We start from the raw sequence: 27065 nt of genomic DNA on the forward strand, positions 1-27065 counted from the left end.
ACTCCAAATTTCTCATAAAAATTTTAGCGTGGAATATTACCTCTGTAACTAATAGTCTGTGGAAGTGTCATGCTTTATATTCTTAAACTAGCCATTTGGTTCATACCCAAGCTGCAGCTATCAGCTAAATGGGGCCGAAAGCTCCTAAAGTGATCAACCTCACCCTCTTCAAAGTCTCCACTGATTTAATGAATAGACAAGTCCATCAAGAACAGCTCTGGATTATTTTTAGCCAAACCTATTTGTGAATTCCCTCTACCTCTCTCCCCCTTACCAGCCTCTTCACTTCACTCTGGCATTATCTTTTGTGGCTTTTTCCAAGTCTAACTTTCTCTTGTTTAACATCTTCATGACACCTCCACTCACTTTATAATAAAACTCAAGGTCCTTAGCATTGCCTCCAGGTTCCCTCATAATTGCTTTGTCTTTGTAGCCTTACCTCTTGCCACTGACCTCCATATTAAACTTCAAAAATTCATTCATATACTTTGCTCACAATTTTTGGCATACTCAAGTAACAAATGAACTAGCTATTTAATATTTTTTATATAGATCAATTTTAATTATTCCAATAGATTATTTTAAAAAGGAAACTTTGTATTTCTACCAAAAAGTCAGTTAGCAAGTTAGCTTCAACTGCCATATAGCGAAGATAAAAGTTTAATTCTACCTAGATAATGCTGCCAGCTGAAGCTCTGAGATTAAGACAACTTTCCTCTTTTTTTTTTTTTTTTTTAATGTATGTTTATTTTTGAGACAGAGAGAGATGGTGCAAACAGGGGAGGGGCAGAAAGACAGGGACAGAGGATCTGAAGCAAGCTCTGTGCCAACAGCAGAAAGCCTGACGTGGGGCTTGAACTCACGAACTGCGAGATCATGACATGAGCAGAAATCGAGGTGGCCCCTTAATTGACTAAGCCATCTAGGTGCCCCCAAGGCTACTTTCTTTAAAAGGAAATTAGCAAATGTTACAAAGCTGTTACTTACTAGAGCCAGCCAAAAAAGATGTTCTTCTTACAAAAGATGCAGAAAAGAATTGGGAGGAGATTTCCATCACTATGTAATGACTTATCCACCATGAACCACCTAAATCACTAAAATCTGCTTAGTGAGGGAAGTGTCCCATGGTTTGGGAAATAATACTCTAGCTTGTCAAATTCCTTGTGGTTTGTGCCTCCTTATTCTTCTGTGCCTAAAATGCTCTCCTCTCACTCTTACTCAGTTGATTCCTCTAACCCTTCAGACCAACGAAATACTCCCTGATGTGCAATTCCAGGAGAAGTGTGATGCCCTTCCTTCCTGCTGCCTCAGCATCCCATCTGTTTCAGAGCACAGAACACCACACTGCAATTAACAGTTTGTCTCTTCCACTAAACTGAGAACTTTTTAGGGCAGGGCTGCTTCTGTCATCTCTGAGGTCTCAGCACTACATGACCATTCCTAGCTAGTTCATGTTTGTTTATATATATGCACATAAATGAATAAATAAAATGTGTGAAGATCAATCAATCCATAGAAGCATACTAAGACAATAGTTCTCAAATTTCTGGGGAAACTTGATAAAAACACAGAAGCCTAAGCCCTGGCCCCAGCCTCCTTCAGTGAGCGTGGCCCTCTAGCTACATTTGTTTCTTTGAGCTCTCCCAGAAATTGTGACTCACAGTCAAGTTTGAGGACCTTTACAGGTAAGCAAACAGGTTCAAATCTATTTGTCCAAGGACTGCAGTCGAAATGAAACTGGAATAACTGACCATAGTTTGTGAAGATTTCCTATTCAGTCTTTTAAAAAAATTGGGGGTGGGGGAGGCACCTGGTGGCTCAGTCAGTTAAGTGTCTAACTCTTGATTTCAGCTAGCTCATGATCCCATGGTTGGGAGATCGAGCCCCACATTGGAGTCTGCACTCAGGATGCAGCCTGCTTAAGATTCTCTCTCTTCCTCTCCCTCTGCCCCTCCCCCACTCACACTTTATCTCTCAAAAATAATAAAAAAATTTTAAAAATTTAAAGAAAATATGGAGCCCTTCACAAATTCGCATGTTATCCTTGCAGAGGGGCCATGCTACTCTTCTCTGTATTGTTCTAATTTTAGTGTAAGTACTGATGAAGTGAACACTCAATTCAGTCTTGATAATGTATGTGAAAAGGCTATTTATAATGGAAATATGAAGCCATGATTCTGTTTTAGTGAGTACAATCAGTTTTATATACTGATTTATACTCCTCCTCATTTGTTTGAATCAACAGCAAAGAACAATATCTAAAAATTAGCCACAGGGGGAACCTGGCTAGCTCAGTCAGTTAAGCGTCTGACTTTGGTTCAGGTCATGATTTCGTGGTTCATGGGTTCAAGCCCCACGTGGGGCTCTGTGCTGACAGGCCCAGAGCCTGGAGCCTGCTTCAGATTCTATGACTCCCTCTCTCTCTGCCCCTACCCTGTTCACACTCTGTCTCTCTCTCTCTCTCTCAAAAATAAGTATTAAAAATTTTTTTTAATAATAAAAAAATAAAAATTAACCATGATACTCAAATTATAACCATGATTTGTGCTTTCGACACAGATTTAATGCCAATGTCATTCTCTTCATGTATTCAGCAGATCTGAGCTCAAAACAGACTGTATGCTCAGAGAAAATAAGGGAGGATAACATTGAAATTTTCAGTTCTGTAAAACTCAGGAGGGTGAAAAATATTACTACCACCTGATTAATATTTTATAGCAAAAAATATTTATTATTGGAACAGAACAGAGACCCCAGAAATAAATCTACAATTATATGGTCAATTAATCTATGACAAAGGAGGTAAGAATATACAATGGGGAAATGACAGTCTTTTCAATAAATGGTGCTGGCAATACTGGACAGCTATAGTAAAAGAATTAAACCGGCCTACTTTCTAATAACATACCCAAAATCAAGCTCAAAATGGATTAAAGACCTCATCGTGGGACTTAAAACCATAAAAATCCTAGAAGAAAACACAGGCAATAATTTCTCTGACATCAGACATATCAACATTTTCCTAGATATGTCTCTTGAAGCAAGAGCAACAAAAGCAAAAATAAACTATTGGGACTACACACACACACACACACACACACACACACACACACACACACAACTTTTGCACTGCAAGGAAAGCCACCAATAAAACAAAAAGACACCCTATATCAAATGAGAGAAGGTAATAGCAAATGACACATAAGAAGTTACTATCCAAACTTACATAAGTGAATATCAAAAAAACCCAAACAATCCGATTAAAAAAATGGGCAGAGGACCTGAATAGACATTTTCCCAAAGAAGATATACAGATGGCCAACAGACACATGAAACGATGCTCAACATCACTCATCATTAGGGGAATGCAAATCAGAATCACAAAAAAAAATATTACCACACGCCTGTCTTGTCAAAAAGATGAAAAACAAGTGTTGGTGAGAACGAAGAGGAAATGGAAACCTTGTGCACTGTTGGTGAGAATACAAACTGGTGCAGGCAATGTGGAAAATAGTATGGAGGTTCCTCAGGAAATTAAAAATAGAAATACGGTATGATCCAATAATCCCACTATTGGGTATTTACCCAGGGAAAACAAAAACACTAACTTGAAAAGATCTATGCACCCCTATGTTAACTGCAGCATAATTTACAATAGCCAAGACATGGATATAACCTAAGTGTCCATCAAAAGAAAAATGGGTAAAGAAAATGTGTGTGTACACACACACACACACACACACACACACACACACACACACACAGGAATATTACACAGCCATAAAAAGGATGAAATTATGACATGGAAGGACCTAGGGTATGATGCTAAGTAAGTCAGACTGAGGAAGACAAATACCGTATGATTTCCTTCATAAATGGAATCTTCAAAAAAATGAATAAACAAACAAAAAGCAGAATCAGAACTATAAATACAGAGAACAAAATGATGATTGCCAGAGGGGAGAGTGAGTGGAAGGAGGAGAGGTAGGCAGAATGGGTAGAGGGGAGAGGGAGATAGAATGAGCAAGTCACAGGATTAAAAGGCACACCATCATGAATACAGTCAATGATATTGTAATAGTGATGTAAAGGGACAGATGGTAGGTACACTTGTGGTGAACAGAGGGTAACATATAAACTTGTCAAATCACTAAGTTGTACACTGAAACTAATGTAACATTGTGTGTCAACTCTACCTGAATAAAAAAAACAATAAGGGGTGCCTGGGTGGCTCAGTCCGTTGAGCATCTGACTTCGGCTCAGGTCATGATCTTGTGGTCCGTGGGTTCGAGCCCCACATTGGGCTCCCTGCTGTCAGCCTGTCAGTGAAAATCCCCCTTTCCAATCCTCTGTCCCCCTCTCTCTGCCCCTCCCCCAAAGTAAATAAACATTTTTTAAAAATAACAATAAAATAACTGAAAAGGAAAACCTGAGATACAAAAATGTTGAGGAAGAGGCCCCTGGGTGGCTGGGTTAGTGAGCCTCCAACTTCAGCTCAGGTCATGATCTCGCAGTTCGTGAGTTCGAGCCCTGTGTCAGGCAATGTGCTGACAGTGCAGAGCCTGGAACCTGCTTTGGATTCTGTGTCTCCTTCTCTCTCTCTGCCCCTCCCACATTTGCCTTCTCTCTCTCTCTCCCTCTCTCTTTCTCAAAAATAAACAGTTTTAAAAATCTTTTAAAAATTATGTAAGTAAAATAAATACGTAAAATATTTGAAATAATAGTGGTGCTATATTCACGGTATAAGGTAGCCTGGCACTCAGCATTTATTCAAATTTCTTTTAAGCTTACTTTCTGTACTATAAATGTTGAAAAGTTAAGAACTACATTTCCCAGATATCCTTGCAGTTAAGTGTTCTAGAAGTAAATGATTTCTGCCAATTAGGTACATGTAAGTAAGATCTGGAGTGTGGAAAACCAAAGCCTTCTTCCTGCTGCTTTGTTTTTTGGATGGCAAGCATGGTGGTGAATATAGGAGTTGTTTTCTGCAGCAGCTTTCTAGAGCACAGTCATTGGCTTTGTGGGCGTTGAGTATTACAGTATCTTCTTGATTCTTACATTGTAGCTATGGTAGTCCATCCTTAACACTGATAATTCTAGTCCTGGGGTCTTGATTCTCCATCCACCTGACCGGTAGGGGCAATAGCAACAGCTCCCTTAACAGTCTAGCTCTGATATACTATCCTAGGACTCATTTCTGATGGTCTAGCTAAAGTCCACTCTTCCAGCCTTTTAAATAATATTCTAAGCCCCAATTCCCTATACTAAATCCCTATATACTTAAAATAGCCAGATCTATTTATTGCAACTGAGTGCAGACTCATACAATTAGCAAAGATATAAAAGCATCCCAATTAATCTATAGAATCTCAATAAAATTTTAAAATAATTTAACAAAACCTAACATGTATATGGAATAGAAGCCTGCAAATAGGTCAACTTCAAGAATGAAAAAAAGACAGTCATCCTACCATATATTAAAAATATTGAATCTATCACCCAAATGCAAACAACGAAATAATTATTTCTGATTTTTTTCATTCTTTTACATCAGTGATAAATGATACAGGAATATACAAAACGAAACGTCCTCTAGGTTGAAAATATGGATAGTTTTATTAACCAAATGAAGTTACTAATTATATGTTCGTCTTTTAAGTTATTTTCTACCCTGACAACTTCTGTTTTGTCTATAAATAAATAAATAGTAATATATAAGCAGTATGACATATCTGACAAACGAATAGTGGGTGTCCTGACAGTTAATGTGAAGGGTGTAGACTTCAGGACAGCCCTTCAGCCAAAAGAATGAAATACCCCTGGGGGTGTGTAATGATCCTGGTTGGCACTAGACTGGAGCTTGGGAAAAGATCAAGTACTGAAACAAGAAGCTGAATCAGTTACAATTTGGTAGTCATGAAGTTATCCCAGAGTTTACATTTTAAAGTGTTTATAGATTTGGCTTCTGCAGTCAGATTGCTTTCTTTGAGCAAATAAAATCTTTTAAAAATTTTTCCCCAATAAATTGCAGAATATATCGTTAAAGGTGCTAAAACGTAACCTAAAATAGAAAAGGCAAAACCACTTTTTCTATTAAAAAGTTAAGCTCTGCTGGCATTCTCTACCAGAAACACTGCTTCAAACTGTTGAATGATTTATTTACTTTTACTTCCTAAATTTGTGTTAACTCCACCCACTTCCCAGATATGCCTTTAGAGTTTAATTATCCTCTGGCTCTCTGTGTCCTCTTCTCAAACCAAAGTTTAAACCACTTTAACCTGTAATACCTCTGCAGCTCCAAAATGATATAAAATGCACACAGTGTCAATCTCCTACATCGCCTTCCTTCTTCCTACCACTCCTTATTCTCTAAACCAAGAATACAAGTTCAGGGGCACCTGGATGGCTCAGTCGGTTAAGAGTCTAACTTCAGGTCATGATCTTGAGGGTTCCTGAGTTTCCTTGCTCTCAAAATTAAACATTAAAAAAAAAAAAAAATACAAAAAACAAGTTCAGACTCCCAAGAAGAGCAAACAAGGATGTTGGATGTTGGCAAAGTTAATAAGTATTAAATTACAATATTTCTTTAAAAAGGGTATCAAGGGGCACCTGGGTGGCTCAGTCGGTTGAGCGTCCGACTTTGGCTCAGGTCATGATCTTGCGGTGTGTGAGTTCAAGCCCCGCGTCGGGCTCTGTGCTGACAGCTCGGAGCCTGGAGCCTGCTTCAGATTCTTTGTCTCCCTCTCTCTCTGCCCCTCCCTGCTCATGCTCTGTCTCTCTCTGTCTCAAAAATAAATAAAAACATTAGAAAAAATTTTTTTAAATAAAAAATAAAAAGGGTATCAAGTTTCCATTACTTTCTTGTTGGCAGTATTTTCCAGCCACTTAAAAGATACACAAATAAACAGTATATATATTTTTTCTGCGGGATTTTAGTTTCCTTGAAGTTCTCTATACTCCTGTTCTTTATATGCCAAGTCCTCTCCTGTCTTTATAAATTACAATTCCACAAACTCACTAAAGCAACTAAAGTTTACCAGTTTGTCGCTCCTCCTCCTCTTGTTGCCACATCAGTTTTAATACCAAAATGCTGAAAATAGCAACAAACTCCATCAGCCATACTGATGCACTGTTACTGTAGCACTTGCTTCTACTCTAGTAGAAGATACAATTCTCACTTTGATTTATCCTATTCACAAGAAGGCCCCTACTGAATCATCAGCATATAAGCATTGAGAAATTGAAGTACAACTAATAAACACTAGCAAATGTTGCAAGATAAAATGAAAGAAAACTGGCCTCTATAAAGCATTATTATCTTAAGGAATTTGAAAGACTTCATGAAGATAAAAGAATTGGGGAGATTTACATAGCTGTGAAAGCCCTTAAAAATATTTTAGTGTGTTTAATAAACAGTATGCTAAATAGATAATTAGCAAAATTTGGATAACGTAGACTTCCATGCTTTGCTTTCATGACTCTCCAGGAGCTTCCTACCATTTATCATCCTTGTTTGACTGCAGACAAGACATATTCTGAGAGCAACTTATTTTCAGTGGGCTTTTTTTTCCCCCAGCAATTAAACATTTAAAGTATTTTTTTTTCTTATAAAAAAGCAATTGACCTCCTTGGTTCCACTCTGGTCTCAGAAATACAGACTATATTAGGTGACTGAGATTTTTTAAAAGATGCTTTGGTGGCGCCTGGCTGGCTCAGATGCAGGAACATGGACTTTTGATCTTGGGGTTATGAGTTCCAGCTTCACGTTGGGTGTAGACATCACCAAGAAAAAAACAAAAACAAAAACAGAAAGATGCTTTGGACATCCCTACGACTTCAGTAAATCTTTCCTTTTGAAGCACACTTTCCTCTCCCCATGTTCACTCAACTGCTTCTGTACCAGGGTTCTCTGTGAAACAAAAAAGCCCTCTGCTCCTCCTCCTTTTCCCAGCACTCAACTTTCTGTATCTTTCTCCCGGAGAGACCTTATATATATAGAAGTTTTCTGAAACAAAATTCAGAATAAAATCAAAATATGTATGTATTAATTTAATAACTGTTGATACTGTGCAATGTTTTGATAGAAGTTCACTTTATTATTTGTACTCTTATGTACTTGAAGTTTTCCACAATAATGTAAAAGGAATATTCAGTCTGGTATTCAAAAAGTTAGGGCTGGAATTATAAATTTGGGACTCATCAAACTAAAGATGACATTTAAAGCGATGGGAATGGATGAAAATGTTTAGGGAGAGTACAGGCAGAAAAGAACATAGGACTAAACTGTAAGCAACTCTAATATTTAAAAGTCAGAAAAATAAGATAAAGCAAAGCAGACTGAGATGCCAGTGAGAGGAAATCAGCAAGTGAGAGGTTCTGGGAGCCTAGAGGAAAAAAACAAGTTTCAAAAATGTGGAAGCAGCCAAGTAATTCAAATGCTACCTAAAGAGTAAAGTAAGAACTAGGAATCTACCTTTTGGAATTGTCAAGATGGAGGGTTAGACAATTCTTTGGAAAGATTTTGCTATAAAAGGGAACACAAAAAGTAAGTAGTGGCTGGAGGGGAAGAGAGGTCAAAAAGAGTCTTTCATTTTCTTTTCTCTTGAGATACATGATAATGAGGCATTTTAGTGTGCAGGGAGGATGATCCAGTTCAAAGGGGGGGGGGGGGAAGAGATATAGGAGGGGATGCAACAGAAGAATCAAGGTCCTGAATGAAATACACAAAAGTACAAGTAGAGGGAATATTCTCCTGTGTGTAATAAGAAGGCAGGCAATATTTATAGGTTCAGATATACAGAGATGGTAGAACTGATGGAGGGAAGATGAGGTCATGTCAATCTTCACATCTTGATTCTCTACACTTTAGTTAGATGGCCAAAAATAAGTAAAGTAATATGGGAACAACCTACCTCATAAGAGCACTCCTAAGAGTTCTTTGAGGATCCAGCTGTTAAAGAGCCAACACTCGACATTAACCTAGTAGAAAGTGTTATTAAGATTCCTAGTTGAATTATCCATTAACTCCACAAAATTATCAAACCACCATTTGCATTTAATAAAGTACCACAACTAAAAATAATGATGGAGGTAACTTAATGGGGCTGAGGGTGTCAGAGAAGGCTTTCCTGAGACATTTAAACCAAAAGCTACATGAGGTGCAGCCATTAACTTGACAAAGGTGAGTTATATTAGAAGTTCAAGCAGGTTTAGAAACAAACGAAAAAAAGGTCCATTGTGGCTATCAGTCAATGGCCAGATCACAAAGCAACTAGAAGCATGGGAATATTTATTCTCAGCGATTTCCAAGATCTCTTGTGGGTCAAAATGCGATCTTAATAAATATTAAACAAAGTAAATATTTACCTCTTGCTGAAGCTAACTTAAATCCAACAGAGAGGTGAAAACAATTCATGGACTTTGATTAGACCATAAACTATAAACCAAGGAGAGCAAACAGGTTTCCCCCTTCTTACCTGCTCTATTGACAGAGGACATGTTGAATGCTTCAGTAAATGAGTCTTAGGTTTGTTCAAGCTAAGCAGTTAAGTGTGGGAGCCAGTAATTTTTATTTGCCCTAGACATCATAAATTATTCCTTTGTCAGCACTGATTAAGATAGTAACTTAGTAACTTTTTTTTGGAGTTAAAAAAAAACCCTTTCAGTTACTTTTTTTAAAAGCCTTGTATATAAATATTAGCAGAATCTGAATTTCCTAACCATTCACAAAATAAGCAAATGTAGCAGAAGTCAAAATTCAAAATGTTCTTTTCTTACTATGAGGGCATCTTTCATATTTTTCAACATGATAAAAGTCTTAAAAATTAGAAAAGTACAAGACAGAAACATGGGAATCAAAGGAAAATAACCTGGGCTACTTCCAGAAAACAGGTGTCTAAAAGGTGAATCAGGTGACAGGTAGAAGAATCTTGGGTTTATGTAAATGCTCAGAAAACACTGACTTTGGCTCAGGTCATGATCTCATGGTTTGTGGGTTCGAGCCCTACATCGGGCTCTGTGCTGACAGCTCAGAGCCTGGAGCCTGTTTCGGATTCTGTGTCTCCCTCTCTCTGTCCCTCCCCCATTCATGCTCTGTCTCTCTCTGTCTCAAAAATATATAAACGTTAAAAAAAAAAAATTGAATAGGAAGTTTCAAATGTCCTCAATGTAACATGGAAGAAGGGGAAAAAATCTGTTCCTGAACAAAGACGTACTTTCAAAAAGGGGACTATTTCTATATATTTTGTAATATTTCTATAGCACTGACTGATGTTTGCACTGTCATCTTGACCTCTACAGTAACCCACATAGCCTAATAGTACATCTTTTTCTGTACTAAACTTGTCTTATATAGGAGCAACATTGTTTTCTAAGAAGATATCAACTGTTACAATTACCCTAACAAAGCAATACTGATGTCCTGTTTTCTTAGAGACACCACATTTTAACAAATGTACAGGTGAGAAGTATACAAAAAGATTCATCTTAATTAGAAATCTGCACCTACACAAGTTTCCCTGCTGTATAAATTGTATTTTTCTTAGAGATTTGGGACTCATTTTTGACCCTGCGAAGGCTTTTCATAGCTAAGACCACCAAAAGGCTGACCAGATAGCATTCTGACTTAAATCGCCATTTTAAAATATAAGTAGTTTGACGTTAACGTTGTCTTAAAGCTCGTCCTACCGTTCAGGAAATTTTAACTCATACCAAAAGTCTCTGTAAACACACCGGGCACAAATTCTCCCTTGATTGCACTACCTAGTTCAGAAACAAAGTTGGTTCAACTGTGAATCGCTAATTGTAAAATCCGTGCCAAATAAGGATCAAGGAGTCAACTTTTTGTTAAAGAAACAAGTAATGTAATCAAGTACAGGGGTCTCAGGTGAGACCTGCTACGCTTGCTGAAATGCAGATTACCCGGTTCCATCCCAGTCCGAATGAACCGCTTTTGAGGAGTGGGACTCGGGGATGCATTCTGAACACTCAACCCAGAAAACCTGTGAACCACGGTCCTGCAACCTACCCAAACCTCCTCTTAGCTTATTTTGACAACGTTTGGCCAAAATGTCTTGTCAAAGGCTTATTTCTACCGGAGGGTAAATTCTAAAACATTCAGACGACTGCTCCAATCTACACCATCCAGCGAGCGAGAGCGACCAAAGAGGTGAGCACACTCTGGGCGCCCCAAGCGTTTCCGCAGATGGGAAATGCCCTTTCTTCTGAAGGTAAAGAATTTGGGGATCGGGGCCGACTTACTCAACCCTAACTGTGCAAAGAACCGTTCTTTCTGACTCCTTTATGGCCTTTCCCAGGACCACTCGCGGTGCCTCCAGCACAGAGTCCCTCGGGAGGTCTCAACCTGGCCCGCGCTGACGAGAAATGTGACCCACGCGACCGTCACAAACGCCTCGGCCTGCAGCCGCGCGTGCGCAGCGAGCAGCTGAGCTCGCAGCCAAGTCCGTTTCCTGACTCTAGGAGGAAGCAGTGTTGCATCACTTCCGGCCTCCCTCTAGCTGCCATCTTGCGTCCCCGCGTGTGTGCGCCTAATCTCAGCTGGTCCACCCGAGACCCCCTGAGCGCCTACCCTAGTCCCCCGCGCGGTCCCATTTCCGCTCCAACAAGGTACAAAAAGGCTCTGGACGCCGGCGTGGGAGGAGGACGGGAACGGGGGCGGGAAGTGCCCGGAAGGAGCGAGACAGGGAGGGACAGGGCTGAGGAGAGGAAGGCGATGCGACGGACAGGCGCACCCACTCAGGCTGACTCTCGGGGGCGAGGTCGAGCCAGGGGCGGCTGCCCTGGGGGCGAGGCGACGCCGTCTCTTCCTCCACCTCGCGGCGGAACCCGAGGACAGGAGCCTCAGGTACCGCGAGGCTTGCGGAGAGTGGCCGGGCCGGGCCGGCCCTGGCTAGGCCGAGGCCGGGCCAGGGCCGGGGGTGGGGGGCCGGGGGTGATCAGGCATGGGTTAGCGCCCGTTTTTCGGGCCTGCAGGGAGGGGGGGGGGAGTTGTGGAGGAGGGGTAGGAAGGTGGGTGCCCTTTGCGCTCCCCCAAAACTGAAATTGGGAGCTTTGCGGGGTGGATTGGGGATTCAGGCCTCGGCCTGTTAAGGACGTTTTTTCTTCTGCTCGTGTCTTGGGAAATAACGAGCGTAGAATGGTGGAGATAACTAGACCTTTTCTCGCTGAGGGTTTCCTGTTTTTCTAGATGAAAGAAACTATCATGAACCAGGAGAAACTCGCCAAACTGCAAGCACAAGTGCGCATTGGTGGGAAAGTAAGTTTTAATAGTTTTTTGGGTTTTTTTTTTTGTTGTTGAAGTTTCCAGGTTTGGGTTTTTTGGGGGTTTGTTTTTTTGGTATTGTTGGCTTGTCACTGTCTCTAGAGGGCATTTCATCGAGTTCGCAAAGTGGGGTGGGAAGGAGGAGGCGGGGTTAAATGATACACAGTAGAGTGTATCAGTGGGACACGCATGTTGTATAGTAAAAAAAAAAAAAAAAGTGAATCTAGGTGAAGAGACCACTTATAAACATTTCTGTGAAAATGTTTTCATTGTTACAGTGTTTTAGTACAACAAAATGTTTTCTAAGTTGATTAGTAAGAAAATGTGTCATTTCAGTTAGATAATCCTTGTGGCCCTCCTACTCCTAACTTGTTTTGGCCTAAGTTGTATACCTTCAGTGCTGTGCTGATGCCTTTTTTTTTTTCTTTTTTCTTTCTCTCTCTCTCTGTTTTTTTTTTTTTTTTTTTTTTTTTTTTTTTTGTAAATAATTAAGGTAACTCTGAATTTAAGTTCCACCTGTCTTTTGAACTGCAGTTTACAATGTCAGGTTCTGGATAATTGTACTTGACAGGTAGAAGTTTGTGTTCCCTGCACATTAAGACCTTTCTGTAGTGCTTTCTTAGCTAAATGCATTCCAGAGTAGTTGTATATTTTCTAGGATATTTGGAAGATACCTTTGTTAGAGGTACATCACAAAATTTAAGAGCAGTGACTATGGATTTGAAACTACTACCTAAGCAGATAAGCTCTCAATTTTGACTTTGTAAATATGCTAAAACTGAGAGAATGAGAATGATTGCTAGGTTTTTAGATAAGTTTTGGTTAATTGGGTTTTTTTCTGCTTGATACTGATTTTCAAGAGTGTTCTTTTTTGAACTTGGAAATTTTTAGATTGTTTTCTGAGTAATTTACTTAAATCAGTAATTTACTTAAATCTGTCTCTAGACAGAGATCTACTTAGTTGTATTTTGCATTGTGTTAGCACATTCCTAGTATTTAACAAGGTGTGGTAGCTTGTCCCAACAGAGCGTGTCTTTACTTGGCAAAACTTGTAAAGCTTCCCTGCTACCAAGCTTGTTATCTATTAGTTTTTCCCAACTTTAAACATTTGCTTTCAAATAGAGTATTCTGTGAAATAGCCAAAAGTTTCACTTAGACTTAAATAAGGAGATGTGTATCTGTTAAATTCCTGGACTTTGCCAGCAACGAATGTGTCCTGATTTTTTTTTTTTTTTCCTGAAGCGGGTAGTCTTCAGGATCTGCACCTGCCAATTAACAAATAGTAGGTGTTTCTTGGCCGCCTTAGCAATTGTTAAAAGCTAGGTGTGGCCTTCAGGTCCCAGGGAAACTCATTATAGCCTTTGTGGGTCAGTGTTTGGATATTCTTATATTGGTGTTTTTAACTATCATTTCTTTTAGTACGAGTTTCACGAGAAATAACTTGAATAATGGGCTTGCGTGCTATCTTTCTGTGGTTACTCTGATCCTGTAAAAATGCTGTATTCAGTATCTGATCAGAACATTGATAATGACTTAATTATATCAGTAAAAATGGAACTCTACACATGTGAAGTGTGTGGAATGTATAGAAGGTGTGTCCATTTTGTTTTTATAATCTTACAGTAGCGGTTAGAGTGTCTTTTAGAGAGATTTAGAGACAATTATTTGGAAACCAGATAGCTACATGACTACATCAAGGTGAGGTCTATTCTTAAAGGCTTTTTTTGGGTCTGGTAACCAGTATTTTTTGTAGCTGTTGGTATTTTATTTGGTTTAACTATCATTATTTAAGCCTTTATTGTGCTCAGTCCTGAGAATATGAAATTTAAGAAGTTCATGGTCCCTGAGGGAGCTTTAATGGTAGTAGGGGAGATAGGCATCTTTTCTAAAAGAAAGATCTGTTTCATAGTGTAATGTACATAGTTTAGTAGAAGTGTTTCCGAAGTACAAGGGTGGGAATGATTTTGCTTGGGGACAGTTAATTACAGAGGTTTGGGAAGGCCTGAAAGAGGTTGGAACAGGGTTTTAAAGGACAAATAGGAACTGGTATGGAGGTTGGGGTATATTGAGGTAGGTGGGTGGTAGCCTTTCCCTAAAGAGCCTTATATACCGTGTAAAGGGTTTAAACTTTTTATAGCAGTAAACAGAATGGAAGCTTACATTCTAGTGAGGGGAGGCAGACAATAAAATGCATTTCTCTCTTATAGTAATATTTGTTATGAAGAAAAATAAAGCTGGATAGATAGAAGACGATGGCTGCTGGAGTTACTTTTTTACATGGGGTGGTTGGGAAAGGTCACTGATAACGGTGCCAAAAGAACAGAGATCTGTAGTAAGGGAGGAAGCCAGTGCAGATGCTAGGGGAAGAAGGGAACAGTATGTGCACAGGCTCTTTACGGTCTGTTTAAGGAACTCAGACGAGGTTTCTGTGGCTGAAGATGAGAATACGTATGTGATAGAGATGTTGTCAAGAACAGCATAATAGGGGCAGAGCAGATCATGTAGGGGCCTTGTAGATTAAGATAAGAATTTCAGATTTTACTATTAGGTGTTACAGAAGTCTATATACAGACTCATTTGAATGTGTCATACATTGTCTTGCCTGTGACTATTAGTGGATGTTGATTTTTCATCGGTTAATGTAAAAAAACCGAAAAGGTTAATAGTTCTGAATATGGAGCTTTTAATGAGGCCTAATTTAGGTTCATAATGCCACCTCTTTATCTGCTCTTCTGGAGCACATAATCTAAATAATAGGATTTTGAAAAGATAATTTGTTTGTATCTGACAAAACGAGAAGTTATTAAGGATTTGTTACCCTCTTTTGGCTTCTGTCATTGCCTACTTGCTGCCTAAAACTTTATACTTAGAGTAATTTTCTTAAACAGACCAAAGGTCAGAAAGGAATTAGAAACTGTTTGTTATGATGTTTGTGTGTTATCTTCTCCTCAATCAGGGAACTGCTCGCCGAAAGAAGAAGGTGGTTCATAGAACAGCTACAGCAGATGATAAAAAACTTCAGTTCTCCTTAAAGAAGTTAGGAGTAAACAATATCTCTGGTATTGAAGAAGTAAGTGTCGAATTTTATTTTTATTTTTTTAAGTGTATTTATTTTTTGAGAGAGCATGAGCGGGGCAGAGAATGAGAGAGAGAATCCCAAGCAGGCTCCTTGCTGTCCACCCTGAGCCCCATGCAGGGCTTGGTCTCATGAGCGTGAGAACCTGAGCCACAATCAAGAATTGGATGCTCAACCTAATGAGCCACCCAGGTTCCCCAAATTTTATTTCTTTATAGAACAAGATGTGGGTAGAAAAAAAATTTAATGCTCCTGAATTAAATGATTTTTTAAAATCTTTCACTCCATTAATAAATAGGAGGGAGATTGCTGAGTCTCAAAGTGATTAGATTGCACTTTCCATTTCAGGCAAAATAGCACCTGTGCTTCACAGTGGAAGAGTGGATTACTTAGCCAGACTTCAGCTTTTGCTTAATAGAATGTTTGGCTTCAAAGGAATATTGGTGGGTGTTGCTAATTAAAACTTTTTTTCTTTATAGGTGAATATGTTCACAAACCAAGGAACAGTGATCCACTTTAACAACCCTAAAGTTCAGGCATCCCTGGCTGCGAACACTTTCACCATTACAGGCCATGCTGAGACAAAGCAGCTGACAGAAATGTTACCCAGTATCTTAAACCAACTTGGTGCAGACAGTCTGACTAGTTTAAGAAGGCTGGCTGAAGCTCTGCCCAAACAATGTAAGTTTCCTAGTAGTGGTTTTGCCTAGCGTTACTGATTTGTCAGTAAATTTCTAAGATTTCAAGTAGATGTGAGTATCTTTACATTTGGACATGCCAGTTTTCCTCTAAAAAATAACGATTGTTACACTGCTTTTAAGTGTTCTTAGTGTGTTCAGTAAGTTAACTAGTATGCTGTGATTGATCATTAATACTTGATTCAGTGGATTGTTTTCTAACTTTCTTGCTTTGGATCTTAGAGTTAAAATTTTTTACCTTCATTAGCTGGAAATGATGAAAATGTTAGTTTGGGGCATTTTTGATAACTGACAGTTTAGAATTGATTAAAATATATTATAAATTATCAAATTTTTTACAACTGGTATCACCAGTAGTTTTAATAACTGGCCTGGCACTATTTGGGTATTTTTAATTATAATATAGGGATTTTGTTCAGGACTGAAAATCCTGCAGTTAAATAAGTGCATTAAGAAATGTAGGTATTTTATGCTGTGGTCCTTTTATTAAAATTTTGAAGAAAGTGGAAGCAAGATAGGCTTATGTGGTCCATTATTTAGTCATCCATGTTTTTCTAGACATTTTGCTAGACCTTTTACGTGTGTGTGTGTGTGTGTGTGTGTGTGTGTTTGTATAGAGAGAGGTGTGTGTGTGTGTGTATATGTATATGTTGGGGGAGAGGGTATCACAGTGAGAGACTTAAGAAAGAGGTTCTAGAAAGGCTTTCAGAGCTGAAGTAGGTTTTGGAAGTATCCCACTGAAAATCTTACAGGGCTAGTACTGTGAGGTCTCAACTCCTAAGTGTAGTTTACTTTTTTGTGTTTTAAAAAGTGGATGCTTACCACTAATCAAAGGCATTTAATTTTTTGATCCTTTTATGTTCATTTCAGTAAAGGTTTGTTGAGCATCTCCCTTATGCCATTAACAAAACAGCATTTGAGAAACAGCTTGATTTGTCTCCCATAAGAAATTTTACCATGATTTGGTATATGGGTTTACCTCTACCCTGGGGGCATTCTGTTGTTCTCATACTACCTCAGGGCCTGTGGTGGCCAGAGGGCTTGAAATAAGGGTATGGAATTTGATTTGTTGGCTGTTAACATTCTCGTTCATTTGTAGACTGCCATGTTAATGCTTGTACTTAGGGATGAAATCCCAAATGTCACTGTTGTAATCGTGAATATAAACTGTAACAATGCTTGGCCTTTCATCTGTTTTTCTGGTTGATGTTTATTAAAAACTTAACAAGTATGTAACATATATATTTCGCTTTCACAGCTGTGGATGGAAAGGCACCACTTGCTACCGGAGAGGATGATGATGATGAAGTTCCAGGTAGGAACCTTCACTTGTGGTTAAATTAGAGAATCTTAGCAAGGAAGAATGAAAAATCTTTATACTCTAGGAAAGTACCTTGTGGGGGGAGGTAATAAGGTAAAGAACAGAAAATGTAGACATGAACCTCACTTCTTCAGAATGGAGAAAATAATGCAGAGTTATTTAACTAGGAGTTAAATTTGTAGACTTGGTTTTTTCTGATTGGGATCCCAAGTAGGTATAGGTATCTAACTTTAAATATTGAATAAAAAATGTATGTTGTCACATGAATATAATAACTAATAGATCACAAAAGAGACCCCTGTTTCCTACTTCGAGATCAATAAATTTATGAGAAGGCATGGAGAAATCGTTCAAGAGTCTTGGGGGTATGGTGTAACTATTCTAAAATCAGAAAAACTCTTGGCAATTAGGAGGGGTTTTTCTGTCTTAGCTGTTACTTGGTAAATCTCTTTAAAATCCATTGATGTGTAGGTTTGGCTTTTTTCAGAGTTTCTACCTTTTTCTTTTTCTAGATCTTGTGGAGAATTTTGATGAAGCTTCCAAGAATGAAGCAAACTGAATTGAGTCAACTTCTGAAGAAGATAAAACTTGAAGAAGTTACTGGGAGCTGCTATTTTATATTATGACTGCTTTTTAAAAATTTTGTTCATGGATCTGATAAAATCTAGATCTCTAATATTTTTAAGCCCAAGCCCCTTGGACACTGCAGCTCTTTTCAGTTTTTGCTTATACACAATTCATTCTTTGCAGCTAATTAAGCTGAAGAAGCCTGGGAATAAAGTTTGAAACAAGATTAATAAAGTTCTTTGCCTAGTATATGGTTTCATTTTTTATTTCACGGACACTAATTTGTACACAGAAAGCAAAGTTATTCATAGCTAATCATGGCATGTAATATGACTGGTAATCTTTGATGAAATTTGATTAAAGATTTTAAATGGCCATATAATGTAACACAGGTGATATAAAGTTATGTTTTAAAACTTTTCTCCAATCCTCAGGGCTACAGTGGTTTATGTAATGGGTATAACTATAAAATGAGAATGAAATATTCCTTTGAGCATGAGTTTTTTCTCTTAATACAGTCTATCTCTTAAATGTATACTAAGTGCCTTTAATATATTATTGCACTTAATTTTCTCTCATTTAATCCTCAGTCTATGAAGTAGGGAGGAGTAGCTCCATTTTTTAGTTGTAACTCAGTTACCTAAAAAGGAAAGTAATCTCTTAATAACCCTTGTAGGATATTCTGTAAGACACATGTAAAAAGTAGTGTTTGTATTAGGAATGCCACCTTATGTTCATTAAATTCAAGTGGTAACACTGTGGTAGGGCTACTTTTTTCTCTTTAAAAAAATTTACTGTATGTATTTATGTATTTTTTTATTTTAAGAAATCTCAGCACCCAACGTGGGGCTCAGACTTACAACTCCCAAGATCAAGAGATGCATGCTGTACAAACTGAGGCAGCCAGGTGGCTCCTCCCATTTTCTTTTTAAAATAACACAGTAAAAATGATGTGTACAGTTGCAAGAGATTTAACAAACAATACTTATCCCTGCACCCCAATCAGGACATCATCCCCAAAATCTGTCTCAATATAAGGCTACTTAAATTGTATTAGCAATCAATGTTGAAGTAACTTAAAATTTTACAAATGGCATTTAAAATAAATGTCATCTGCTTTAAGGCCAGATGAAAAAATAGTTTTAGCTTTTTCTTGCAACAATGAGAATGTTAAATTTCCATAATAATTTGCAAGTACCTTGTGAGGGTACTATGCAGCTATATCTAAAAGTCACTGTAAGTAAACTACAAAAATGAAATGCTTGTGTAGATAGTATTTGCATATTTAAACATTGTATTACTTTCCAAGGATGTGTCAGTCTTGTTAAAGTCCACTGCTACAGTAACGGACTCTGCAGTCTCCATGGTTTACAAAATTACAGAGAAGTGCATGTTTGCAGAGTATTGTGGGTCAGGTTAGGCTCTGCTACAAAGTTGCAGGTGCCAGACTCAGGGGTAGCCTCTATCTGGAGCATTTGGCTTCCCAGCAAATGAGAAAATGGGTCATTTGCTGGCTTTTAACACCGTTACTCAACAAATTTTGCTTGTATGTAACTGACCAAACAGAATGTCTAAAGGAGGACAGAAGATTGGGAAAGGCTAGAGGAGGCCTGAGGGTTTTCATTTCTGATCTACTCCCAGGTGAGTCTGATGCTGCAGGTGCATTGGCCATACTTGGAGTAGATGAGATTTTAAGTTAGTTTCCCAACTCATCTCAAGAAATGGAGTTGAAAGTGACAGGCTGACTTAGGCCTGTGAAGAATATGCTACTACCTGAATATCCTCCCAGGTGTTTGCCCAAGATCTGTACAGGAAAGGGGCTAAATGAGGAAATGCAATCGGTTTCCAGGCCAGGCCTACACAGGGCAACTTGCTTCTTTTAACAGATGCTGGGTAGGGTTAATTCTGTTGTGCCTGTAGTCAGAGACTCTCCGACAACCTCAAGAAAACTTCTTTGGTCCATTTTTTAAATGGTCTGGTGTGTGTTAGTGGCTATATATTAATAAGAAAAGTTCTTGTAACACCTTCACTATCAGGATTATGCTACAGTTACAAATGACTATTTTACTTGCTACAAAGATTTCTCTGTCACTCTTGATACGTGTGCTTTGCCTGCGGCTGGGGTCCACTTTACTGCAAGAACAGCATCTGATCAGAACATTGCTAGTCTCAGGACAGGGAAAAGAGAGCAAACAACCATCTGGCTCTGAAAACTTAGGAAGCGACGCACGTCATGAATCAAATTTCATCAGCCGGAGCAAGTCATGTGCATAGTCCAATCTGAGGGTCACGAGGCCTGGAGAAATGTACTCCTTCAGAGCAGGACAGCCAATACTTTTGAACAATACTGCAATCTACCATATCCTTACAATTTTTCTTTAATTGCCCACAGTTCTGGCGGCTATTATGTGTTAGGCTCTGTACCACTTGTTTTATATAATCTCATTGGTTATCATAATAATCTCGCCCCCCCCCCCCAAAGAGCCATGTGGTACAGATAAGGAAGCCAACTTCAAGAGGTGAAAATAGTTTGTCAGATCAACACAGCCTGTTGTGTGGTAGCACGAGAGTCAAACCTAGGTCTGCTCTTTTGACCTCAGCAACTACTAGAAAGAATTTTAAGTCTTGGCTGGCTTAGAGGGGGCAGATGATTCTCATCTGGTTGATCTTCTGGACGCTGTCACTACATGCTGGCAGGTGTCCACTAATTTTAAGACTAGTCCTGGGCCAAACTAGCTTTTAGCTGCATCAGAACCAAGGCTCGGCCAATGAAGAGATAGTGATCAAATTTTGATCTGAAAACTCTTGGGATTAATACCTTTTCTTTGTTGAAGTAGTTAAACTAGAGTACAGTTGTGTCGTCCTCCCAGTAATCCTGTGGTGCACAGGACAGAAAGCTACATTCTAAAATTTGGAAACAAGTTTAAAATGGGCTGAAGGTCACTAAAGGTTGGGTCTGATTTCTACTAATCATTTTTCTCCGTTACATAACACCGGATTCATGCTTTAGGAGGCCCCTCTGCCCAATAAGATACATATGTCAATTTTTTCTTTTCTTTTTTGGAGAGAAGTCTTAAGGTAACTAATAACAGGTTTTTAAGGCTTTTCCAAAACAATGATTAGAAAAGTCTTCTATTCACATAAATTTTCATCACTCCAATCAGCACGGTCTTGAATGCCATTTTTGCAGCATGTTTGGGGAATGCAGGCATAGTCAGCAAAGAAAACAGTATCACATCTCTAGGCTGAACACTTTGTGCACTGCAAAACTAGACAATTTTATTTATTTTTAAAATCGTTACTGTTAAAATGTCAAGGCGGCCTGGAAAAGATGCTCTTGGAAAAGAAAAAGCCCTTTGGGTCCTAAAAATATGAGTGAAAACTATCCAAGGGGAAAATTGCAGATGTCTATTAAAGATTCTACATGTTTTGGTGAAAGAATTCGTACTTTGAAAAGCCAAGAAGAGTACTGCCTCTCTCCATCGGTCTGAAAATAAACATACTGACACACTCCATAAATAAGGAAGGGGCCATATGAGTTTATGTGCTCAGTAAGCAGGGAAGAGAATCAGTGTTCGCTAATTGGCAGTTAGCAAGAAGACAAGGATCTGTTTATACTCTTGCCTTTTATTGTCAGTGCGTTGTTAGATAACACGCAACTCCCAGGAAGCGTTTCTGTTTCTACCTTCCATAATGGCCAGACAAAAGGTAGGAACGGATCTATTTAGTGAACGATATTTCTGATAAGTCTTTTACCCAGTGACCGGGGCATGAGGTATTAGAATTGTATCTACCACCATGGTTTCTAGACAAAACAGCCTTGCCAGTTTGTAAAGTGATGGGGTGCTGCAGTGTTTAAACCACCACGGAGAGCACCGCGGGAGGTAGAGAGGAGAGTGGTAGAGGAGGAGGAGTGAGGAAACACCCAAGGTTAAACAAACAAACAAGAATCTTTGAGACCCAAAGTGTTCAACAGACTTGCCTTTGATCTTTACCAAAATTTCCAAAGAAATCCAAAAGGAATTTGGTAACGGACAAGAGTTGCCCATCAGGATTATTTCCTTTGTTGAACTTTGCAAATCTGACTGTATTTGCTTATTAGGTAGAGAACTAACCTGCTTTAAAAATGCAAACTCCTGGACATGATGGAACTGCTTAATCACGGGTGTAAATATCCTTAGGAAGGTTTCTAAGTATATATTCATGTATGTAGTTGAAATGCAAAGGTAGCTACTCCAAGAACTCACTAAAACATCAATTAAGCCAAAGTAATTTTGAGAAAGAACAAGCTGGAGGCATCAAAATCACAGATTTCAATATATACTTCAAAGCTATAGGAATCAAAACACTACGGCACTGACACAGAACAGACACATAGATCAATGCAACGGCATAGAGAACCCAGAAATAAACCCATGCTCATATGGGCAATCTACGACAAAGGAGGCAAGAATATACAGTGGGAGAAGACAGTCTCTTCAACAAATGGTGCTGGAAAAACTGGACAGCTACATACAAAAGAATGAAACTGGACCACTTTGCTTTTACGCCCTACACAAAAATAACCTCAAAATGGATTAAAGACCTAAATGTGAGACCTGAAACCATAAAACTCCTAGAAGAAAAACATGGGCAATAATTTCTTCGACCTGAAGCATAGAAACATTTTTTTAGATGGGTCTCCTGAGACAAGGGAAACAAAAGAAAAATAAACTATTGGGACTACATCAAAATGAAAAGCTTTTGCACAGTGAAGGAAACAAAAAGGCAACTTAATACATGGAAGAAGAAATTTGCCACCCAGTAAGAGATTAATATCCATAATATATAAAAAGAACTTAAACAACCAAACACGAAAACAAAACAAAGAAACAAACAAAAAAAACAAACCACACACAAAAAAACAAAACAAACAAAAAACCCAATTTAAAAATAGAGGACTAAATAGACATTTTCCCAAAGAAGACATACAGATGGCCAACAGACATATGAAAAGATCCTGAATATCACTCATCGTCAAGAATATGCAAATCAAACCCACGATATCACCTTACATCTGTCAGAATGCCTAGTATCAAAACGACAAGAAATAGGGGCCCTTGGGTGGTTCAGTTGGTTGAGTATCTGACTTCGGCTCAGGTCATGATCTCACAGTTTGTGAGTTCAAGCCCTACGTCAGGCTCTGTGTTGACAGCTTGGAGCCTGGACCCTGATGCAGATTCTGTGTCTCCCTCTCTCTCTCTGTCCCTTCCCTGCTCACGCTATATCTCTCTCAAAAATAAACATTGAAAAGAAGAAAAAGAAAGACGAGAAATAATAAGTGTTGGCAAGAATGTGAAGAAAAACAGAACTCTCATGTATTGTTGGTGGAAATATAAATTAGTGCACACACTGGAAAACAGTATGGAGGTTCCTCAAACAACTAAAAATAGAAATACCATGCCATCCAGTAATTCCACTCCTGGATATTTACCCAAAGAAAACAAAAACACTAATTCAAAAAAGATATATGCACCCTTGTGTTTGTGGCAGCATTATTTACATTAGCCAAGGTATGAAAACAACCCAAGTGTCCATAGGCAAATGAATAAAGAATATGTAGTATAGATACACAATGGAATATCAGCCACAAAAAAAAGAATGAACTTGTCATTTGTAACAACATGAGTGGAGCTAGAGGGTATTATACTAAGTGAAATAAGTCAGATAGAGAAAGATAAATACCATATGATTTCACTTCTGTGTGGAATCTGAAAACAACAAATACAAGTGAAATCTGAAAACAACAAAAACAAGTGAATAAACAAACAAAAAGCAGAAACAGATCCATAAATAGAGAGAACAAACTGATGGTTGCCAGAGGAGAGGGGGGTTAGGGGGATGGGAAAATGGGTGAAGGGGAGCGGGAGGTACAGGCTTCTGGTGATGGAACGAATACGTGTGGGGATGAAAGGCACAGCGCAGGGAGTCCGGTCAGTGGTGTTTTAAAAGGGCTGCATGCTGACACATGGCGGCTACACTTGTGGTGAGCATAGGAGAACACGTAGACTTGTGCAACCCCTCTGTTACACACCAGAAACTAATGTAACATTGTATGTCAAGTATACTTCAATTAAAAAAAAAAAAAAAAAAAAAACTTACAGCGAGAGGCGCCAGGGTGGTTCAGTTGGTTGAGCATCTGACTTCTGTTCAGGTCGCGATCTCGCGGTTCCTGAGTTCGAGCCCCGCATCGGGCTCTGGGCTGACAGCTCAGAGCCTGGAGCCTGCTTCGGATTCTGTGTCTTCCTCTCTCTCTGCTCCTCCCCTGCTCATGCTGTGTCTCTTTCTGCCTCAAAAATAAATATATAACATAAAAAAAATTGTTTTTTGAATTAGAGCAAAACAAAACAAAAAACCAAAAAACCTGTCAGTTATCATATATGTAAAGAGCGGGAATTTCCAAAATCATGGAAATATGCAAACTAAGGTAATTTTTTTCCTCCTGAAACATTGTTTTGGCTAAATATAAAACATTATCAGTTAACTTCATCACATAAATAATATCAAATTGGATGTTTATATCACCATAAAAAACCACATCAAGTACACCTATTGTCAGTTTTAGGGGATTCATCTGAATGATCATCACAGCCGTTTCTTGTGTCACACACCTTGTCCATGTATGTCCAAGTCTTCTGGTTGGAATATCAAGTTTTGTTGGAGGCCGATTAGATGAAGGCATTATTTCTAGTAAAAAGAATTCCTGCATGATAATGTTTTAAATATAATTCTGAATTTTAGTTATTAGTTGCTGGTAACTGTTCTTTAATTCTTTTTAAAATTTCTTTAACGTTTATTCATTTTTGAGAGACAGCGACAGAGCGTGAGCAGGGGAGGGGAGAGAGAGAGGGAGACACAGAATCAGAAGCAGGCTCCAGGCTCTGAGCTGTCAGCACAGAGCCCGACCCAGGGCTTGAACTCACGAACCGCAAGATCATGACCTGAGCCGAAGTCAGACGCTCAACCAACAGAGCCACCCAGGCACGACCCCCCCCTTTTTTTAAACTGTTCTTTAATTTTGACTATTTGGCCAGCTCACCCCCAGTAGGTAGCAGATTCCTCTTCACCATGACCACGAGCCGGCTTGCTGTTCCAAAGCAGGGAGGATGGCAAGCAGGTAGCGAGGTCTTCACACAAGAAGTCAAGTTGCAGAGAGGCTGTTTTACGTTGTCGATATGGCACATCTCGACGATTTGTAAGACAAGTGCTGGAGGAAGGCATATACATCCATGACCACGCACATCAAGCTTTCGTAATATAATAATAATCTGCTTTCTCCTTCCCCTTCTGCTTCTTTCCATGGGTCCTTTCCCCAGTATTTCTTCTCCTCGTTTTCTTTCTTTTTTTCTCCTCCATCCTCCAGACCTCTTTAGGCTTACTTAGCTTGCATGTCTTGCAATACTACTGGCGTTTGAGCAAATGAGTGTGGAGTTACTCCCGCCTGAGAAGCTATCAAAGGTGATTGAGAGGGAGACAACACACCTGGGCTCTGGTTTGAGATTTGCCAGGGATTGGTTCTGCGCAGCCCTTCCATTATTTTCTCAGCTAGAAATGGGAACAAAGAAAGCTCGCTGCAACAACTTCAAGGGGACATTGGTAAATTGGTATCATTGTGTGTGTGTGTGTGTGTGTGTGTGTGTTTCTAATTGGTATAGTTGTTTAAATGCAATGAATCAACTCATTCAAAAAAAGGAGTGGGAGGGGCGCCTGGGTGGGTCAGTCCATTAGGCGCCCGACTTCAGCTCAGGTCACGATCTCGCGGTCCGTGAGTTCGAGCCCCGCGTCAGGCTCTGGGCTGATGGCTCAGAGCCTGGAGCCTGCTTCCAATTCTGTGTCTCCCTCTCTCTCTGCTCCTCCCCCGTTCATGCTCTGTCTCTCTCTGTCTGAAAAAAAAAAAAAAAGGAGTGGGAGGGGCGCCTGGGTGGGTCAGTCCATTAGGCGCCCGACTTCGGCTCAGGTCATGATCTCATGGCCGTGAGTTCGAGCCCCGCGTCGGGCTCTGGGCTGACGGCTCAGAGCCTGCAGCCTGTTTCAGATTCTGTGTCTCCCTCTCTCTCTGCCCCTCCCTTGTTCATGCTCTGTCTCTCTCTGTCTCAAAAATAAATAAACGTTGAAAAAAAAAATTTTTTTAAAAAGGAGTGGGAGCTTGTCAGAATACTGTGATGGTTTTTTAAAAAAATTTTAAACTATAAAATGTTGAAGTTCTGGGGCGCCTGGGTGGCTCAGTCGGTTAAGTGGCCAACTTCAGCTCAGGTCATGATCTTGCGGTCCGTGAGTTCGAGCCCCGCGTCGGGCTCTGTGGTGACAGCTCAGAGCCTGGAGCCTGTTTCAGATTCTGTGTCTCCCTCTCTCTCTGCCCCTCCCCCATTCATGCTCTGTCTCTCCCTGTCTCAAAAATAAATAAACATTAAAAATTTAAAATAAATAAATAAATAAATAAAATGTTGAAGTTCAGATGTAAATAGCAGAAGGATAACCCTTGTATCCCCAAACATAGCTACACCTAAAATAATGTATCTCCAGAAAATTCTGGTTTGGTGTATGACATGGTACACAGGCTGGAAATACTTTCAATTTAGGTAGGGAGTTGAGGGCTTTGTGAAAGTGCGTCTTGCAGCTTGAATGTTTTGTAGCTGAAGTGTGTTGATAATTAAGGGGCAGACAGTCTGCAGTTTGTATCCATTAGTCCATAAGGTGCCTGGCATTGTGATTGTAGCTCACTTCTCTCAAGTCACTAATGATATTTAACACCCCACTCCACCTAATTTAATACTAAATTATACAGGAGCGCCTGGGTGGCTCAGTCGGTTGAGCAGCCGACTTCGGCTCAGGTCATGATCTCGCGGTCCGTGAGTTCGAGCCCCGCGTAGGGCTCTGTGCTGACAGCTCAGAGCCTGGAGCCTGTTTCAGATTCTGTGTCTCCCTCTCTCTGACCCTCCCCTGTTCATGCTCTCTCTCTGTCTCAAAAATAAATAAATTTTTAAAAAAATTTAAAAAAGATACTAAATTATACACTCTTCTGTATTGTTCACCATTTCCCTAGTCTCCTTAATTCCAACGGAAACTTCTTGAAGATAGAATCCA

At 39.4% G+C, this 27065-nt stretch overlaps 1 protein-coding gene, 1 non-coding gene and 1 pseudogene across 3 annotated transcripts; 1 reads left to right on the forward strand and 2 right to left on the reverse strand.

Annotated features, from left to right (window-relative positions):
* Positions 1 to 11366, reverse strand: part of LOC122221540 — a 36154-nt pseudogene extending 24788 nt beyond the window's left edge.
* Positions 2008 to 2112, reverse strand: LOC122202541. The gene has a single exon (XR_006194719.1). It is a non-coding gene; the product is annotated as a U6 spliceosomal RNA (small nuclear RNA).
* Positions 11367 to 11487: 121 nt separating the features above from the next.
* BTF3 (basic transcription factor 3) lies at positions 11488 to 18191 on the forward strand. Of its 2 annotated transcripts, none has more exons than XM_042940876.1 (6): positions 11488 to 11625; positions 12206 to 12274; positions 15237 to 15350; positions 15836 to 16037; positions 17313 to 17369; positions 17888 to 18191. In XM_042940876.1, exons 2-6 carry the CDS (start codon positions 12206 to 12208, stop codon positions 17932 to 17934), a joined length of 489 nt encoding a protein of 162 aa, XP_042796810.1. In that variant the 5' UTR covers positions 11488 to 11625; the 3' UTR covers positions 17935 to 18191. The 2 variants fall into 2 exon arrangements, with proteins under 2 accessions (XP_042796810.1, XP_042796803.1); XM_042940869.1 differs by lacking the exon at positions 11488 to 11625 and adding an exon at positions 11649 to 11863.
* Positions 18192 to 27065: the final 8874 nt, after the last annotated feature.

The sequence above is a fragment of the Panthera leo genome, chromosome A1 (assembly GCF_018350215.1).
Source record: "Panthera leo isolate Ple1 chromosome A1, P.leo_Ple1_pat1.1, whole genome shotgun sequence".
Lineage (NCBI taxonomy): Eukaryota > Metazoa > Chordata > Mammalia > Carnivora > Felidae > Panthera > Panthera leo.

Coding starts and splice junctions, on each gene's coding strand:
- BTF3 (XM_042940869.1), top strand. CDS start 11,732: ATGCGACGGACAGGCGCACCCACTCAGGCTGACTCTCGGGGGCGAGGT. Junction 15,351..15,835: donor ATATCTCTGGTATTGAAGAA/GTAAGTGTCGAA, acceptor TTTTCTTTATAG/GTGAATATGTTCACAAACCA. Junction 17,370..17,887: donor TGATGATGATGAAGTTCCAG/GTAGGAACCTTC, acceptor TTCTTTTTCTAG/ATCTTGTGGAGAATTTTGAT.